Source organism: Aquarana catesbeiana, linkage group LG06 (assembly GCF_042186555.1).
Source record: "Aquarana catesbeiana isolate 2022-GZ linkage group LG06, ASM4218655v1, whole genome shotgun sequence".
Taxonomy (NCBI): domain Eukaryota; kingdom Metazoa; phylum Chordata; class Amphibia; order Anura; family Ranidae; genus Aquarana; species Aquarana catesbeiana.
The window spans coordinates 235187404-235206195 of record NC_133329.1 but is presented as its reverse complement, the minus strand read 5'-3'; the positions used below and the strand labels follow the sequence as shown (position 1 = coordinate 235206195).

Here is an 18792-nt window from a genome sequence, read left to right as displayed (position 1 = left end):
TCTGAAAGCTCTTCCCTTGGCCTCTCAAATCAGAACTACTCCTATATGAAAAAGTGGGAACTGATTCTGGGTGAGGAATTGCCTTTGGAGTCTTGGCAAACCATATGGTCCCAAGCTTCTAAAAGCTCTAGCTGTACATTGTACAAAAAAAAAAAAAAAAAAAAAAAAAAACCCTCACTAATAGCAAACCCCAGAACTGTTACACACCATCTATCACAAGGTTGATAGATACTGGCAATGCAAAACTCAAGTTAGAAACCCTTCAACGTATTTATTGTTATACTATTACACAGTTCCAGAAATCTGCATAGACTTGAGCATCGGGTATTTGACACCCCAATCCCTTTCAATCCAAAAACTTACATTTTGGCTTTACCTTCTCCAAATTTGCTACAAAGCTATTCTTGCATATACTCACTGTGGTTCCGGTTCTGTGGGGAGATCATGGGAACTTACTCTTTCACCTTTTCCTTAGTCCTCCCCACCCACTCTTTCCTTTTTCATGCATCTATTTTCTTTATCGTCGAGGGTCAAAGCTATTGCTACTGACTTTTCCACATTTAAAGTCTTTTAAGTCGAGAAGGACGCTATGATCACTACTTTACACCTGTATGCTACCCTATTCATTTAAGTTTAGTCTGCCCATTCAGCTTAATAAAAAAAAAAAAAAAAAAAAAAAAGAAATTTAGCTTACGTGCCATTCCATGTCATTGAGAATAGCTGCCTCATTAGTATTGGTCACCCATTTCCTTTGAAATTGGCTCTTTGCAAAAGGAGAAAAAAAAATAAAATAAGGCACTTACCATGAATATATTGGAAATGCCATCTAGGATAACCAGTATCATTTTACTGTCCTTGACAGTTAGGAGGTTAAGCAGTGGTTCCAACACCCCACAATGTACCAGCTGTACTATTTGCTCTACAGTACCTCCACTTGTGTAGTTTGTCACTGCCCAAGCGGCTTCTTTCTGAGCTTTAAATTCACCCTAAGTGGAAGATAAAAAGGTTTTTGCATCTACATATAGCAAATTATGAAAACACAATTGAACCCTAGAATATAAAAAGGCAAAATACATTCACTTACCGGGACCGATGCATGGCAGGAACAGACTTAATGAGATTGATGCATGCCAATCACATGTGTATCTAAGCATTTTACACAGGTTGTTTGTGTACTTGCAGCTGCCTTTGGGTAAAGTAATTTGAGGCGTTCAGCAAGATTTACCAAAAAAATTCCATGGTGAAAGATGTTTCTCAAACAAATTTCCAACAGTGTATGAGTTTTCACTCAAATTAAATGTTAAAAGCAAAGCGTTGGAAGTAATTTTGAGCAACATCGGTATATTTGAAGACTTAACCAAATTCGTACAAATATTAAAACCTTGATTCGAAATCTACCAGTGTATGGCAAACTTTAGATGCTTAGACCAAGTTTACCAACAGTATCTTGAAAATAACATACTAAAATTTTTTTTTTTTTTTTAAACTAAAAACACAAAAAAGTCCAAGAAATAAGAAAAAGACTGATCTAAACTTGGTCAAGAAATCCAGACCTCACCTGCTCCGGTGAGTGATTTGTAGAACTCAACCAGAGGCTGCTAAAACAGAAAATCAGAGAAGAGCCAAACTGATGTTAAAAGGAGTCCAAATAAACTGTTTATCAGGTGATCCAGCAGGGCAGTCACCAATTCAGAGACCAAAAAATTCCCCCTTTAAAAATGGGGAATACTGTAAAATTCAATGGCAGAATAACTCAGCTAAAGTTGGCACCATCCTGAAATTTGAACAGTTTGACCTCTCAAAGTCGTGATGCATTTTTAAATCCCCTCTTCCCCTTGGAAGGTGGAATGGCTTTGTTAAAAGCTTAATACAATCCTGAAGTTCAGACAGTCATCAGAACACATTTCAGTAGTGCGTAGCATTATATTCTAACATCTAGGAAATTAACCAAGCGTGAAATAAAAATCTGCATGCATCCTTTTCCATTTACATAGTAATAAAAAGATTAAAGGCAAGAAAATAGAGGAGATTGGAAAAGACAAGAAGCAAAGGGGGCATTATGGTCATATGGATCCTGGGGTAGTGGAGAGGAACGACAAGACAGTTAGCCTAGTTTATGGTGTTTATGACCCAAACATAGCTAGTCCTTCAGAGGACAAACATTCCATAGTAGCCAAAACTTGGGAGTATTTTTCATGTTTGTGCTGCGCTAAAAGTTATACCATTCAGTATAAGGCAACAAGATACTCATCTTTTGAATATAGTGCACCTATTATTGCAGAGGTGCTACAAAGGGTCAATAAATCAAAACCATGACTGTTGAAGACTATGGAAGAGAGATGTAATTTGTCGCCATTACAAGATTTCGGGGAGAAGTGAACATGGTGTAAATGTAGAACATACAGAAAATGACAGACCACTGTAACAAAGCAAAATTAACCTTTCAAAAAAACACCAGATGGAAAGATGGTAAAAGGGTTCACCAAAGGCTTCAGATTGCAGTGGTAATGGCCAAGTCGCAAACTTCTGAATTTTGTTATACCCACTATATCACGGTATAGTAAAATTCGATTTCATAATGTCTGCATCATAGGACTGTTAAGAATTTTAATTTCGTTGCTGAACCAAGGCTAGGAAGCACATGTCAAGTACTGGCATCAACTCAGAAAAAGTTAACTTTTTTTAGCTTCTGGAAAAATTTGCAGCCTTTCGTTTTTCTTGTAAAACTAAGATTATGGCTTTCGCTGCACTGCACAAAAACTGCAAATAAGCAATTACTACAGTAGTGCCTAGTACTTGATTTCAAATCAAGGACACGGACCTCTGAACACAAAGTGGCCGGCTCAACATTTAAGACCATTTAAAAAATACTGTTCACTTAACAGTAGCACTATGTGAAAAGGGTATTGCTCATTATATAATAACACACGAAATGAAACAAATTGTCTACAATGTAGAACACACATTTAACCAAATAAGCATTGATTAAAGTTGTGTATACACACACACATTCTGTCTAAAGGCGTTAAAGTATTTACCTTTTTCAGAACATCAATCAGTGGAGGAAGGAGGCCACAAGTTATCAGCTGCTGAATCTGTGGAGCGGGTCCTGCAGCAATATTACTAAGAGCCCATGCTGCCTCCCTCTGGACACTAGGCTTAGGATGACTAAGAAGCCTAGACAGGCTAGACAGGACTCCTGCATCAATAGCTACCTGGGTCTGCTTGTCTGTTCCTGTGACTATGTTTCCAATAGTACGGAGGGCTGGCGTCTTGTCAGGGGAGGAAGGAAAAAAAAAATATATATATTTTTAAATTCTTAATGTACAGACATTTGAGTGACAAGTATTGAAGACATTTTTAATCAGATTTTAGTTACATTTTTCCAATTTTTCTCAAAATCTTGAAATACAGACATAGCACAATAAACGCATCACACAAAACTCCAAGAAACCAAAAAATTTATATCCCACCTTTAAACACATTATACAAAACATTTATAGTTTGTAGTTCTAATTTGCCTACTGCACTAACGGGGACATACCATGTGGGCACAATGGATAGAGTCAAACTTACTCATTGAGTTTCTGAAAAGATGTATGTTTTTCAAAAGACCTAAACCTATTGAGATCAAAAATCCATAACCGAGAGTGGGAGGATATGGAGAGGTCCACCTAAGGGCAATTTGTCTGCGGGCCACGAAAAAACACAAAAAAAAACAAAAAACGCACAGGATAGTATTAGAAATAGGAGTATAAAGAGTGGGATCAAGATAGCCCAAATAGGCATGCAAGTGGTTGAACTGGAATATTTAGATCAAAAAGCACATTAAAAAAGGGGTTGTAAACCTTCGTGCTTTTTCACCTTAATGCATTCTATGCATCAAGGTGAAAAACACCTGACAGTGACCGCCCCCACAGCCCCCGTGCTATGAGCACCAACGTTAGTGCGAAACGTCAGCTCCATTCCTGTCACCCTGTAATTGATGTGCATCTTCTTAATAAACAAGGCTAATATACGAGTGCGGCTGTCCAGAATTCATTCCTGTTTATTGCTACTAGCAATAGCCAGCACCTATAACCTCCGAACCAAGAAGGATTTATTTTGGTGTGTTTGAACTTTTCCTGGGAGCGGTGATCACTCCTCTTTACTTACCTGAGCCCTGGAACTTGACCCGACAGGGAAGCACTGTCTCTGAAGGGGGTTCTCAGCTTGATTGGATAGACTGATAGCAGCATAGCCATTGGGTCTCACTGCTGTCAATCAAATCTGTGGGCACCAGGACAGATATACATTCGGCAGCTATGGATGGCGAATGCTGGACTCGGGCGTGCACCTGCAAGGTAACCCCCAAGTCAGGAAAGCGCTTCTCCTAGGGGGGTTTATCTGATGGGGGGGGAGCCGAGAGCCGCCGGGGACCCCAGAAGAGCAGGTTCGGGGCCACTCTGCAAAACAAGCTGCACAGCTGAGGCAGGTATAAAAAAAAAAAAAAAAAAAAAAAAAAAAAAAAACCCCAAACAACGAACCCTTACAATCACTTTAAGTGCGTCAACCACCTCCTCCCAGTATCTCTGGAGTTTGAGACATCTCCACAATAAATGTATAAGAGTACCAGAATTACTATATCTGGCACATGCTGCATCTGATCTCAGGCCAATAGAATACAGAAATTCCAGGGTTCTGTATACCCTGTGTAAAATTAATCTGAGTCCATCTATGAGATGGTGGGAGGAAGAGACCGAAGAATCTCTTCTCAAACCTCAGAGATATAGCCAATGGGGGTCATTTACGAAAGGCAAATCCACTTTGCACAACAAGTGCACTGAAAGTGCAGTCACTGTAGATCTGAGGGGAAGCTCTGAAATGAGGGGAAGCTCTGAAATGAGGGGAAGCTCTGAAATGAGGGGAAGCTCTGAAATGAGGGGAAGCTCTGAAATGAGGGGAAGCTCTGAAATGAGGGGAAGCTCTGAAATGAGGGGAAGCTCTGAAATGAGGGGAAGCTCTGAAATGAGGGGAAGCTCTGAAATGAGGGGAAGCTCTGAAATGAGGGGAAGCTCTGAAATGAGGGGAAGCTCTGAAATGAGGGGAAGCTCTGAAATGAGGGGAAGCTCTGAAATGAGGGGAAGCTCTGAAATGAGGGGAAGCTCTGAAATGAGGGGAAGCTCTGAAATGAGGGGAAGCTCTGAAATGAGGGGAAGCTCTGAAATGAGGGGAAGCTCTGAAATGAGGGGAAGCTCTGAAATGAGGGGAAGCTCTGAAATGAGGGGAAGCTCTGAAATGAGGGGAAGCTCTGAAATGAGGGGAAGCTCTGAAATGAGGGGAAGCTCTGAAATGAGGGGAAGCTCTGAAATGAGGGGAAGCTCTGAAATGAGGGGAAGCTCTGAAATGAGGGGAAGCTCTGAAATGAGGGGAAGCTCTGAAATGAGGGGAAGCTCTGAAATGAGGGGAAGCTCTGAAATGAGGGGAAGCTCTGAAATGAGGGGAAGCTCTGAAATGAGGGGAAGCTCTGAAATGAGGGGAAGCTCTGAAATGAGGGGAAGCTCTGAAATGAGGGGAAGCTCTGAAATGAGGGGAAGCTCTGAAATGAGGGGAAGCTCTGAAATGAGGGGAAGCTCTGAAATGAGGGGAAGCTCTGAAATGAGGGGAAGCTCTGAAATGAGGGGAAGCTCTGAAATGAGGGGAAGCTCTGAAATGAGGGGAAGCTCTGAAATGAGGGGAAGCTCTGAAATGAGGGGAAGCTCTGAAATGAGGGGAAGCTCTGAAATGAGGGGAAGCTCTGAAATGAGGGGAAGCTCTGAAATGAGGGGAAGCTCTGAAATGAGGGGAAGCTCTGAAATGAGGGGAAGCTCTGAAATGAGGGGAAGCTCTGAAATGAGGGGAAGCTCTGAAATGAGGGGAAGCTCTGAAATGAGGGGAAGCTCTGAAATGAGGGGAAGCTCTGAAATGAGGGGAAGCTCTGAAATGAGGGGAAGCTCTGAAATGAGGGGAAGCTCTGAAATGAGGGGAAGCTCTGAAATGAGGGGAAGCTCTGAAATGAGGGGAAGCTCTGAAATGAGGGGAAGCTCTGAAATGAGGGGAAGCTCTGAAATGAGGGGAAGCTCTGAAATGAGGGGAAGCTCTGAAATGAGGGGAAGCTCTGAAATGAGGGGAAGCTCTGAAATGAGGGGAAGCTCTGAAATGAGGGGAAGCTCTGAAATGAGGGGAAGCTCTGAAATGAGGGGAAGCTCTGAAATGAGGGGAAGCTCTGAAATGAGGGGAAGCTCTGAAATGAGGGGAAGCTCTGAAATGAGGGGAAGCTCTGAAATGAGGGGAAGCTCTGAAATGAGGGGAAGCTCTGAAATGAGGGGAAGCTCTGAAATGAGGGGAAGCTCTGAAATGAGGGGAAGCTCTGAAATGAGGGGAAGCTCTGAAATGAGGGGAAGCTCTGAAATGAGGGGAAGCTCTGAAATGAGGGGAAGCTCTGAAATGAGGGGAAGCTCTGAAATGAGGGGAAGCTCTGAAATGAGGGGAAGCTCTGAAATGAGGGGAAGCTCTGAAATGAGGGGAAGCTCTGAAATGAGGGGAAGCTCTGAAATGAGGGGAAGCTCTGAAATGAGGGGAAGCTCTGAAATGAGGGGAAGCTCTGAAATGAGGGGAAGCTCTGAAATGAGGGGAAGCTCTGAAATGAGGGGAAGCTCTGAAATGAGGGGAAGCTCTGAAATGAGGGGAAGCTCTGAAATGAGGGGAAGCTCTGAAATGAGGGGAAGCTCTGAAATGAGGGGAAGCTCTGAAATGAGGGGAAGCTCTGAAATGAGGGGAAGCTCTGAAATGAGGGGAAGCTCTGAAATGAGGGGAAGCTCTGAAATGAGGGGAAGCTCTGAAATGAGGGGAAGCTCTGAAATGAGGGGAAGCTCTGAAATGAGGGGAAGCTCTGAAATGAGGGGAAGCTCTGAAATGAGGGGAAGCTCTGAAATGAGGGGAAGCTCTGAAATGAGGGGAAGCTCTGAAATGAGGGGAAGCTCTGAAATGAGGGGAAGCTCTGAAATGAGGGGAAGCTCTGAAATGAGGGGAAGCTCTGAAATGAGGGGAAGCTCTGCCGATTTTATCATCCAAATCATGTGCAAGCTAAAATGCTATTTTTTTATTTCCTTGCATGTCCCCCTAAGATCTACAGCGACTGAACTTCCAAGTGCAAAGTGGATTTGCCTTTCGTAAATAACCCCCATAGTCTTGCTCCCATCTCTCCCTGGAACGAACAGGAAACAGATAAAAAATTTTTCAAAAATGAGAGATAGATAGATAGATAGATAGATATATCTCAGAAATGAAGTCCCTTAGATCAGTGGTCATCAACCCTGTCCTCAGGACCCACTAACAGGCCAGGTTTGCAAGATAACTGAAATAAATCACAAGTGATATAATTTACTGCTCAGTGATTGCAGTATTCTAGTCTGCATCTCCCCAAGGTAATACTTAAAACCTGGCCTGTTAGTGGGCCCTGAGGACAGGGTTAACAACAACTGCTTAGATGACTTTGCTTGCACTATCCAATCTATTAACCTTCTTTGAGGAGGAGAGTTGCCATCTAGATAAAGGAAGGCCCATAGACGTGGTGTATCTGGATTTTGCAAAAGCATTTGACACAGTTCCCCATAAACTTTCACTGTACAAAATAAGGTCTGTTGGCATGGACCATAGGGTAAGTACATGGATTGAAAACGGGCTACAAGGACGAATTCAGAGGGTGGTGATAAATGGGGAATACTTTGAATGTTAAGGGGTGGGGTAGTGGGGTCCCACAGGGTTTTGTGCTGGGACCAATCTTATTCAAATTTGTTCATGAACAACCTGGAGGATGGGGTAAACAGTTCAATCTCTGTATTTGCGGATACTAAGCTAAGCTGGGCAATAACTTCTCCGCAGGATGTGGAAAACCTTGCAAGACGATCTGAACAAATTAATGGGGTGGGCATCTACATGGCAAATGAGGTTTAAATGTAGAAAATGTAAAATAATGCATTTGGGTGGCAAAAATATGAATGCAATCATACACTAAGGGGAATCTAGGATGGAAAAGGACCTGGGGGTCCTAGTAGATAGCAGCAGCTTGGCATGGCATGCCATTGCTAAGCCTAACAAAGCAAACAGAATATTGGCATGCATTAAAAAGGGGATCAACTCCAGGGATAAAAGCGATAATTCTCCCACTCTACAAGACTCTGGTCCGGCCGCACCTGGAATATGCTATCCAGTTCTGGGCACAAGTCCTCAGGAAGGATGTACTAGAAATGAAGTACAAAGGGCAAAGCAGCTAATAAAGGGTCTGGATGACATTAGTTAAGGCTGCGAGCACTGAACTTATTCTCTGGAGAAGAGATGCTTGAGAGGGGATACGATTTCAATTTACAAACGCCATACTGGTGACCCCACAATAGGGATAACTTTTTTGCAGAAGGGGTTAACAAAACACGTGGCCACTCCTTAAAATAAGAAAAGAAGAAGTTTAACCTTAAACTACGTAGAGGGTTCTTTACTGTAAGAGCAGCAAGGATGTGGTACTCCCTTCCACAGGCGGTGGTCTCAGCGGGGGGCATCGATAGTTTAAAACAAAAACTACTACAACATACAGGGATATACAATGTAATACTGACCTAAACACACACACCTACACACACACACACACACACACACCATAGGTTGGACTTGTGTCTTTTTAACCTCACCTACTATGTAACTAACTATTCTATCCGGGGTGGGAATGGCTCAGCTGAAGAAAACTGGGCACACAACACATGACGCAACTGAAGGAACTGGTAAAACTACCTGGGCTGTAGGGGGTACTCTGACCTCAACTGCTCATAATTTTTAAGATGGCCATTCTCATAGTTGAACTAGGGTGGTGACCCCTACATTCTCCCATCTTTCAAAACCCTAAAGATTAAATGCCTCACGCAGCCTGCGATTACCCCAGATAAGGGTATATCTGGTAGGGTAGGAGATTTTCAACAATTTAGCTGCATTCCATATTTTGTACATTAACACCAAGGTAGGCATAGCTGTGCAAATGAGATCAACCCAAATCCACCCCCATATTGTCCATTACGTGCAGTGGTAACCAGCCCCCAAATGCCTGGGAAAATAAACAAAAGGCAGCACAGGCTGATGTCAGAGTCCCATCCTGCAAAATGCTGTAGTTGGGCCGCTAAAAGAGTATATCCTCAGGTTGGGTACTGCTAATCCCCCAGCAACCTTGGGGTACTGCAATACTTGCCATTTTATACGAGGGGGCTCTTTCACCAAATTAGATGTCCGACTACTATTAATCTTTGCAAAAATTCAGGGGTTATCCAAACCAGAAAGTTCTGCAAAAAAGTATAGTAACTAAGGCATAAAAAATCTAAGTTTATACAACCCAAGGAGAGGGGTAGCTTACACCAGATTTTGCTTTGACTTTGTAATCTAGAAAGTAGTGGAGCTATATTGTCTGAAAAACACCTGAGAGCAGATATAGATATGCCCAAGTATTTTATAGATGACACTACATTACGATGGGACAATGTAGGTAGCGAATCCAGCAAAGGGTCCAGTGGCAAGAGCATAGGATTTTTCCCAATTTTTACCCAGTCCTGAATACCTGCCAAATTCAACAATTACTGCTTGCAGAGATGAATGGATATTAGTTAACAGGAGGACGTCATCCGCATATAGCGCAACCTTCTCCTTGATACCCCCTCTTACCATACTGATGACCTCTGTGGAAGTTCGCAGAAGACAGGCGAGGGGCTCTATAGCCATGGCAAAAAGCGGGGGGGGGGGGGGGGGAGACAAAGGGCACCCCTGCCTAGTGGCGCGACTCTAAAGGATGAAGACTGAAGGCCACCAACCCTGACCACTTACCACAGGTAGAGCCAAGACCAAATTTTTTTTTAAAGAACAGCACAGATATGGCCACTCAACACCATCAAAGGCCTTAATGGCATCCAGTGCCAGAAAGGCCTGGTTTGGTTGGTCCAAAACTGGAACCTGCATATATAAATAGGCCCGCCTGATATTAATCGCCATTGACATATTAAGCTTGAATCCAGCCTGATCGGGGTGGATATGCGTAATGATCTTGTATCTGTTGGCCAATATTTTAACATTGGTAGATAGGTATAACTATTATACCTGCCTCACCTATAGAATCTGGGACCCGGTCCACAGAAAAAGCCTTGTCAAATATACCAAGTAGGGCCGGAAGCACCACTTCACTATCTTTTGTAAATCTCTATTGGGAGACCATCTACCCCTGGAGCATAATGCCGCGTACACACGGTCGGACTTTGTCTACAAAAGTCTGACGGACGCCGACGGACTAAAGCTGGCTGACAATCCGATTGTGTGTGGGCTTCCCCGGACTTTCAGCAGACTTTTCCAGCCGCAAATCTGACGGACTTTAGATTTGAAACATGCTTCAAATCTTTACGTCGTAACTACGCCGGACCCAGAAATCCGCTCGTCTGTGTGCTAGTCCGACGGGCAAAAACCCATGCTAGGGCAGCTATTGGCTACTGGCTATCAACTTCCTTATTTTAGTCCGGTGTACGTCATCACGTACGAATCCGTCGGACTTTTGTGTGATCGTATGTAGGCAAGTCCGTTCGTAAGAAAGTCTGCCACAAGTCCGCCAAAAGTTCGACAAAAGACCGTCGAAAGTCTGTCGGACAGGCTGTTGGACTTTTGTAGCCGAAAAGTCCAACCGTGTGTACGCGGCATTGGATTAACTGGCTACAGCAATGGCTAAAACTGGCTAATTCATGTAGAATTGTAGCATTAAGTAATTCCTGATCGGTCAGTGAGAGCGCTGGTAGATTAATAGTATCGAAGTAGGCAGATATTTGTATATACATGGAGCCAAATGACCCAATAGCCAAAAGTGTAGCAACTAAACAGAACACCATTTGCCCCAGAAGCTATTACTCATAAGATGCTGCCAGCTTGAGCCTGTGTGGATGCCAAACCAGGCCCTGGGTTACAAATCCCTTTTGGATGGAGGAAAGCACTATGGGTCCACTGCCAGGCTGTTCAAGACTGAGAAACATACCCTTCTGGGCCAATAAGGGGCTACCAGGATGAGAAATTGTCTGCCTGAAACTTCCTAAACAGCGCCAGATTTAAGGCCAACCGGGGGGGGGGGGGGGGGCACAACAAATGGTACCTCCAAGGGTGTGCCAGAGCATCTACCCTATGGCTCCATCCTGCCTTTTCACAGTACCCCAGACTCCAAGGGACTCCCAAAATACCTCTTCCTTCGTTCATATCACCAAGAATAAAAAAAACCTTAAAAGTGGTTGTAAACCCTTACCTACAGGTAAGCCTATAATAAGGCTTACCTGTAGGTACTGGGAATATCTCCTTAACCTGCACGGTTTAGGAGATATTTACCATATACGCTTGCGCTGATGCGATCAGGTCATGTACACTATAAAAAGGGCACAATCATGCTGTTTCTATAAAGCCATTGGCTCCCACGTGCAGGAGTGACGTCCCGCGACTCCGGCCAGTCACAGATCCGGAGTCCACGGCCCCGGAAGGAAGAGGGTTGAAAATGGATGTTTCTTGTAGAGGGGACATTGCGGGCTTTGTTTGCAGGTAAGTGGCACATAATGGGCTAGTATGCGACGCATACTAGCCCAATATGCTTTTACTTTGCAGGGGAATAAAGAGGAAGTAAAACCCATCAGGGTTTACGTCCTCTTAAATAGTGCAGTAAACACTATTGCTAGAACAAAGTGGAAATGCATTGAGTGAAAATACTAATGCATAAACCAAAATAAATGATAAATGAGTGGCTGCCAACATGAAAAGGTGTTCCTACACAGTGCATACCATAACACTTTTGATGCACCATAAAAAGTGCAACAGTGACAATGCAGTGAATAAAGGTGATAAACGTGCCCAGTTCAAAAAAGTTTAAAGTGCCCGTGCAAGTAGGATCCAATTGCTTCCACCATCTGTAGTGCGCCAGTAGTTTACCCCAGCCTCTCACTTCAAAGACCCCTACAGGTCTAGTTAAGCCTTTGTTTATGCGTGACTCCAAGCTCCAAAGAAATTAAATCCTTCTCCTGGGACATCCAGCCAGATTGATATTAAGGCTTCCAATGGTGCGGATATTCTCTTTATAGATACTCACTCCTCCATATACCGTTTACATGCAACATAAGAGTCTCCATGGTGCATTAATCCACTAAAAGTATTTTAACACAGCAGCAAACTTCAACTGGAAGCAACGTCCCCCAGCTCCTTATTCCTAGTCTTAGTATAGTCAAGGGGCACACATGCGCTCTACATCTCATAGAAATCCCAATTGTAACTGATGTAATCCGTGTTAATTTTGGCAGCAAATTTCGATCTAGTTTTAGTCTTAAAACTAAAATTGCTTTTTAGTATTAGTCCCATTTTAGTCTTCTGCAATTGTTTGTCATTGTCGACAAACTGTAGTTAAATTGTAATGCATTATTTAAGCATTTTTCTACAATTTCCAAACTCCTACTGCTGGAGTGAAAAAATGAATGTTATTTATGTTATTGAGGTATGAACATGCACTACAGACCAGTGTTAATCTAAAATGGCATTTTAGTCCCATTTTAGTCATAAATTGTTTTAGTCATATTTTAGTTGACGAAATTAACACTGGTAAACCCATTCCATATATAATGCAGTAATGTGATAAAAGACCACACAGCGCCATCTGCTAATTGATACCATTTATGGGTGTTTTTAGGATTAAAGTAAATAGCAACATCTAGTGGATAAATGTAGAAAAAGCAATAAGTATATAAAATAAATTACTAAATGTTAAAAAATGGATACAATTGAGATCAAATTCTATATTGTGCCCCAAAAAGGTGCTAAAGTAGGTGGTTCATGGATCCACCTCGATTCCGACTGACTAATGATTTTATTGTCACCCCTCCAATGTGGTTTGTATTTTTTCTATGCCACATACTAGCAAACGAGGAAGGATAATGGGCATAATGCCTAAATGTTTCTGAAAGCCCTTTTTAATATTTTGTGTATGCTCCTAGTCTCTTCCATAGTGGTTTTTGTTCTTCAGACATATTGAATGCGACAAGGATAGTCCAAAAGACCCTCAGTCCTACACAATATAAAATGTTCAATTTTGTACTCCTTTCCAGTTCCTACAGATTTAAAATGTTACCATTTTCTTTTGCACGTCTGCAAGTATAGCAACTCTTTACGTGGATAACGGCCTTTTCCCTCAAAAAAAAAAAAAAAAAGGAAGAAGAAAAAAGAAATTTTTCAATGAAGGGTCAAGTACATTTTTAGCAATACGATCTGAGTGGGTGCTCTGATATTTGAATTTTGGTATATCAGGTAACATTGTTCCCAGGTGTCGATCTGCTCTTATAATTTCATATTTCTTAAAAATACTCAATCTGTTTATGTTATAATCCATCACTAATGGAATATTTCTGTTCTACATTTTTTATAGAAACCTGGACTAGTCTTCCTCTATTCCTGCTACTTCTTGTATCTGTTTAATAAAATCTGATGGGAGACAGATTTATACAAAAAGGAAGTCAATTTAGCCTGTTCGCTAAACTCATCCTCCGTACAATTCCTTCTCAGTCCAATTAGTTGACCTTTCGGTAGGTTGGTAAGCCAAGGTGCATAGTGGCAGCTATCCATTGGTAGATGGCCATTTGTCTACCTGTTTGAAATAAGTCTTATTAGTTTTCCTCCCTCTTTCCTTATATCTAGAGCAAGAATTTGAAAAGGATGTTGTAAGGCCAGCAGACAAGGGAGGTACAATAATGGTACAGTCAAAAGAAGCGTATAAAAAGGAATTAAACCGGCAATTGCAGGATGAAAAACACCCATCACAAAAGTTACCGAGCAATCCGATGGTAAGATACAAATAGGAACTGAGTAATGTAATTGAAAAAAGGTCTCAAAAGGCGTATTAAAATAAAGGAGGATGGAAGATATCTTCGATCTGATACGTGTAGGATTCCAGTTAGATACACACACCCCAAGATGCATAAAGACATAACAAACCCACCGGGGAGACCCATTGTGAATGGGATGAACTCTGAAGGAGCAAGAATTGGAGAGTACATAGATTTCCTTACTACAGGCTGTAAGAACCAAACAAAAATCTTATCTTAGGGACACAACATTTGATTGAGCTTCTAGATACCATCAAGTTGAATGGCTCTGTGAATTTGGCAATACCAGGTGCATCAAGAAGCCAAAACAACAAAATTGGCTCCGAGAGAATTCAGTGAATTAAAAAGTGTACAAAAGACTGTTAAACTAAAACCCCTAACCCTAAACTGTCGTAAATATAGCTTGTAACAACTTCTGATACGATAAAACTTATTTTAAGCAGAAACAGGGAATAGCAATGGGTGCTAAATAAGCATCCAGTGTGGCGAACCTGTATATGGCAGAATGGGAGGAGGATGCCTTGTATAAAAAAAACCATAACTTACTCAAAAGATTAATTGGATTACTTAATTGTTATATGGTCTGGGGATAGTAAAGTATTTTAGTTATGATTTGAATAAAAAAAAAAATTATCCTGGGAAATAACCAACGAAAAAAAATTGTAATTCTCGATCTAGAGATAAGTAAAGAGGGAGGAAAACTAATAAAACAGACTTATTTCAAACTGGTAGACAGAAATAGCCATCTACGAATAGATAGCTGCCACTATGCACCTTGGCTTACCAACATAACGAAAGGTCAACTAATTATACTGCGAAGGAATTGTACAGAAGATGAAGAGTTTGGAGAACAGGCTAAACTGAAAGACGAACAAGACGATCCATTGAATCCTCATAGTGGGCAGAGCGACACCTGGGAACAATTTTACCTGATATACCAAAATTGACATAAATATCGGAGAGCACCCATTCAGATCGCATTGCTAAAAATGTACTTGACCCTCCATTGAAAAATAATTTCTCTTTGAGGGAAAAGGCCATTATCCACGCAAAAGTTGCTATACTTGCAGACATACAAAAGAAAATAATAAAAAGGTAGCATTTAAATCTGTAGTAACTGAAAAGGAGTACAAAATTGAAGATTTTATATCATGTAGGACTGAGGGAGGTCTTTTGGAATGTCTGTCACAGTCAATATGTGGGAAGAACAAAAAAGACCACTATGGAAGAGACCAAGCATACACAAAATATTAAAAAGGGCTTTCCAAAACAGTTTGGCATTATGCCCAATATCAGGATCCTTCCCCATATGTGGCATAGAAAAAGTCAGAATCAAGGTGGATCCATTACCTACTTACATCGGCACATTTTGGGGCACAACGTGGAATTTGATCTTAATTGGTTCATAGCCAATTTTTAAACATTCAGGAATGCATTTTATATATTTATTGCTTTTATACATTTAGCCACTAGATGTTGCCATTTACTTTGATAATTTTAAACTTCTAGGTGTTTTTAGGATTAATCAGACGGCGCTGTGTGGTCTTATATTACTGCATTATATATGGAATATGTTTACATCAGTTATAAAATGGGATTTCTACAGGAGATGTAGAGTGCATGTGTCCCTTGACTATATTGAGACTAGAATAGAAAGAAGTGTTGAAGAAAAAAGTTGAGGCCGCTGGCGTTACCATGACAATGGAGCTGTGTATAAAAGTCCAGCATTGTTCACCTGACTTCATACCCTTGATAAAGTGATCTGTGACAACGCGTCGGAAGGAGCCGGGTGACATCACTTCCGGTTGCTGCCGAGACCAGAAGTCCTGTTTGTGAAGCTGATCAACGCTATTTTAACCAAGTTTGCTGCTGTGTTAAAACACTTTATTGGATTACTGCACCCTGAAGACTGTTACATGTGAATCGTATATCGAAGGAAGGGAGTGAGGATCTATAAATAAAAAAAAAAAAAAGAAGGAGAATATCAGCACCAGTGGAAGCTTTATTATCAATCTGGCTGGATGTCCCAGGAGAAGGATTTCATTGCTTTGGAGCTTGGAGTCACGCAGAAACAAAGGCTTAACTAGACCTGTAGGGGTCTTTGAGGTGAGAGGCTGGGGCAAACCATTGGTGCACTACGGATGGTGGAAGCATTTGGATTTATTGGCTTCTACTTATCCTGCACAAGCACTTTATATATGAACTTTTGGACTGGGCACATTTTAAATGCACCATAAGTCTATATCTACACACACACCTTTTTACTGTGTGTGAAGAAAAGTTATATTTGTGCACTGTCACTTTTTGTATATTTGCACTATATACTGTGTCTGAAGATTTATCACATTTACTGTTTGAGTAAGCGCCACATATATATTAGTATTCAATTGGAAATACATTGCACTTCAATTGTCAATGTTCTATGCACTGGGAAGAAAAAAAAAAAAAAAAAAGTTTAGCAAGTGCATCTCAAAATTTGAAAAAAAGTTTTGATATATTAGATTTGATATAGAAGCGTTATGGAGTGATATTTCAAGCAATTTAATTTTGATTATGGCTTATAGCTAGTGAAAGCCCAAAATTTCATTTTCCAGCAGGACTTGGCACCTGCCCACACTGCCAAACATACCAATACCTGGTGTAATGATCATGGTATCACTGTGCTTGATTGGCCAGCAAACTCTGACCTAAACCCCATAGAGAATCTGTGGGGTATTGTCAAGCGGAAGATGAGACCAGACCCAACAATGCAGAGGAGCTGAAGACGACCATCAAAGCAACCTGGGCTTCCATAACCTCAGCAGTGCCACAGGCTGATCGCCTCCATGTCACACCGCATTGATGCAGTAATTCATGCAAAAGAAGCCCTGACCAAGTATTGAGTGCATACTATATAATATTTATATATAATATATTTTCAGTATTAAAAAATGTATTGGTCTTATGTAATATTCTGAGATTTGGGGTTTTTACTAGATGTAAGCCATAATCAAAATGAAAAGAAATACTTTAAAATATATCACTGTGTAATGAACCTTTGAGTTTTACTTTTTAAATTGAATGAAATAAAATTAAGTTTTTGATGATATTCTAGTTTTATGAGATGCACCTATACATTACAGAATTTCCTCCAGCATTGTTCCGGTTTCTTGTTTGAGGCGGTCAGTTTGCTGAAGCACAGAGCTCTTGAGCAGTACCAAATCTTTAGGCTTTCAGCAGATCGGCCTACATTTTTGTCAGTGTCGAATAGACAGCAGCTGAGCATGTGAACAGGGTATTACTGTATGGTAAACAGTATAGACTTTTAAAAAAAATTTCATAGCTACACGTGCTTAAAGGGCCAGCCTGAAGTGATCTAGCAGGACTAGTTAAAGTTCCACTTTAAGTATCATCCCCTTAAGAGATATCCGTGGCATAACATCAATTTTAAACACATACCCCAGTTCCAGCTATCGTGTGATGTCATGTAGCGAAATGAAGCTGTAATGTCTCCAGTGAGAGATATATATAATATATAATATTATATAATCAGAATGTTAGTATAGCTGCAACAGCAACTAACATTTTAAATATTTAGTTCCAGACATGGTAGCACATACGCAGGGCAGAATCTCACAGCCATCTTAGGCAATAGTCGAAAGCAAACATGGGCTTTAGTTTATTTGGTTATCCAAAACATAAAAACCAAGTCCTAAGCCTTCTATTATAAAGCAAAATAAGTATATTGGTTTTAATATCCAATGTGTTGGCAATTACAGTAAAAGCAAACATTTATATCCCTAAAAACTAAATCCAAAAGGGATAAATTCACTATATAAAATTCTTCGTAAAACAAAACATTAATTTGACCTCTGGAAGGTTTTACCCCGTCATGAGCAGAGCATTTTTGCCATTCAGCACGGTTCTACTTTAACTAGCAACTGCTCAGTCACGCAAGACTACGCAAAATGAATTTTTTTTTTGCAGAACACCACAAACCACCCTCTACTTATTCAATAAAATCAAAATTTCTTAATTTAGTCCAAAAATATATTCTGCTACATGTCTTTGGTAAAAAAATAAATAAATTGGTTTGCGCAAAATTATAGCGTTTACAAACTAGGGCACATTTTCTGGAATTTACGCAGCTTTTAGTTTATGACTGCCTCTCATTTCTTGAGCTGCTAAAATGGCAGGGCAGTACAACCCCCCCCCCCCCCCCCTCCCCAAAATTACCCCATTTTGGAAAGTAGACACCAAGGAAATTGCTGAAAGGCATGTTGAGCCCATTGAATATTTTATATTATTTTTTGACACAAGTGATTGAAAAAAGACAGAAAAAAATAAATAAAATTACACAAAGTTGTCGCTAAATGAAATATTGTTAAAACAGGGCATGGTTATATGTGGAATTACACACCAAAATACATTCTGCTGCTTCTCCTGAGTACGGGGATACCACGTATGAAATTTTTTGGCAGTCTAACCACGTACAGGACCCCGAAAACCAATCACCACCTTCAGGTTTTCTAAGGGAGTACATTTTTTATTTCACTCCTCGCTGCCTATCAGTTTCGGAGGCCATGAAATTCCCAGTTAGCACAAAACCCCCCCAAATGACCCAATTTTGGAAGGTAGACACCCCAAGCTATTTGCCGATAGGCATGTTGAGTCCATGCAATATTTTATATTTTGTCACAAGTTTCAGGAAAATTACACTTTTTGCACAGTGTAATTTTCCCAAAACTTGTGACAATATAAAATATTGCATGGACTCAACATGCCCATCAGCAAATAGCTTGGGGTGTCTACTTTCAAAAAGGGGTCATGGGGGGGGGGGGGGGGTTGAACTGTCCTGGTATTTTATGCACAACATTTAGAT

At 41.0% G+C, this 18792-nt stretch overlaps 1 protein-coding gene across 1 annotated transcript in view; it reads right to left on the bottom strand.

Annotated features, from left to right (window-relative positions):
• Window positions 1-18792, bottom strand: part of KPNA7 (karyopherin subunit alpha 7) — a 151296-nt gene that overhangs the window by 22012 nt on the left and 110492 nt on the right. The window contains exons 8-9 of the mRNA XM_073633075.1: window positions 3039-3272; window positions 804-986 (exon numbers count right to left, since the gene is read on the bottom strand). Of these exons, the coding sequence (XP_073489176.1) occupies window positions 804-986; window positions 3039-3272 (417 nt within the window). The remainder of the gene's footprint in view (window positions 1-803; window positions 987-3038; window positions 3273-18792) is intronic.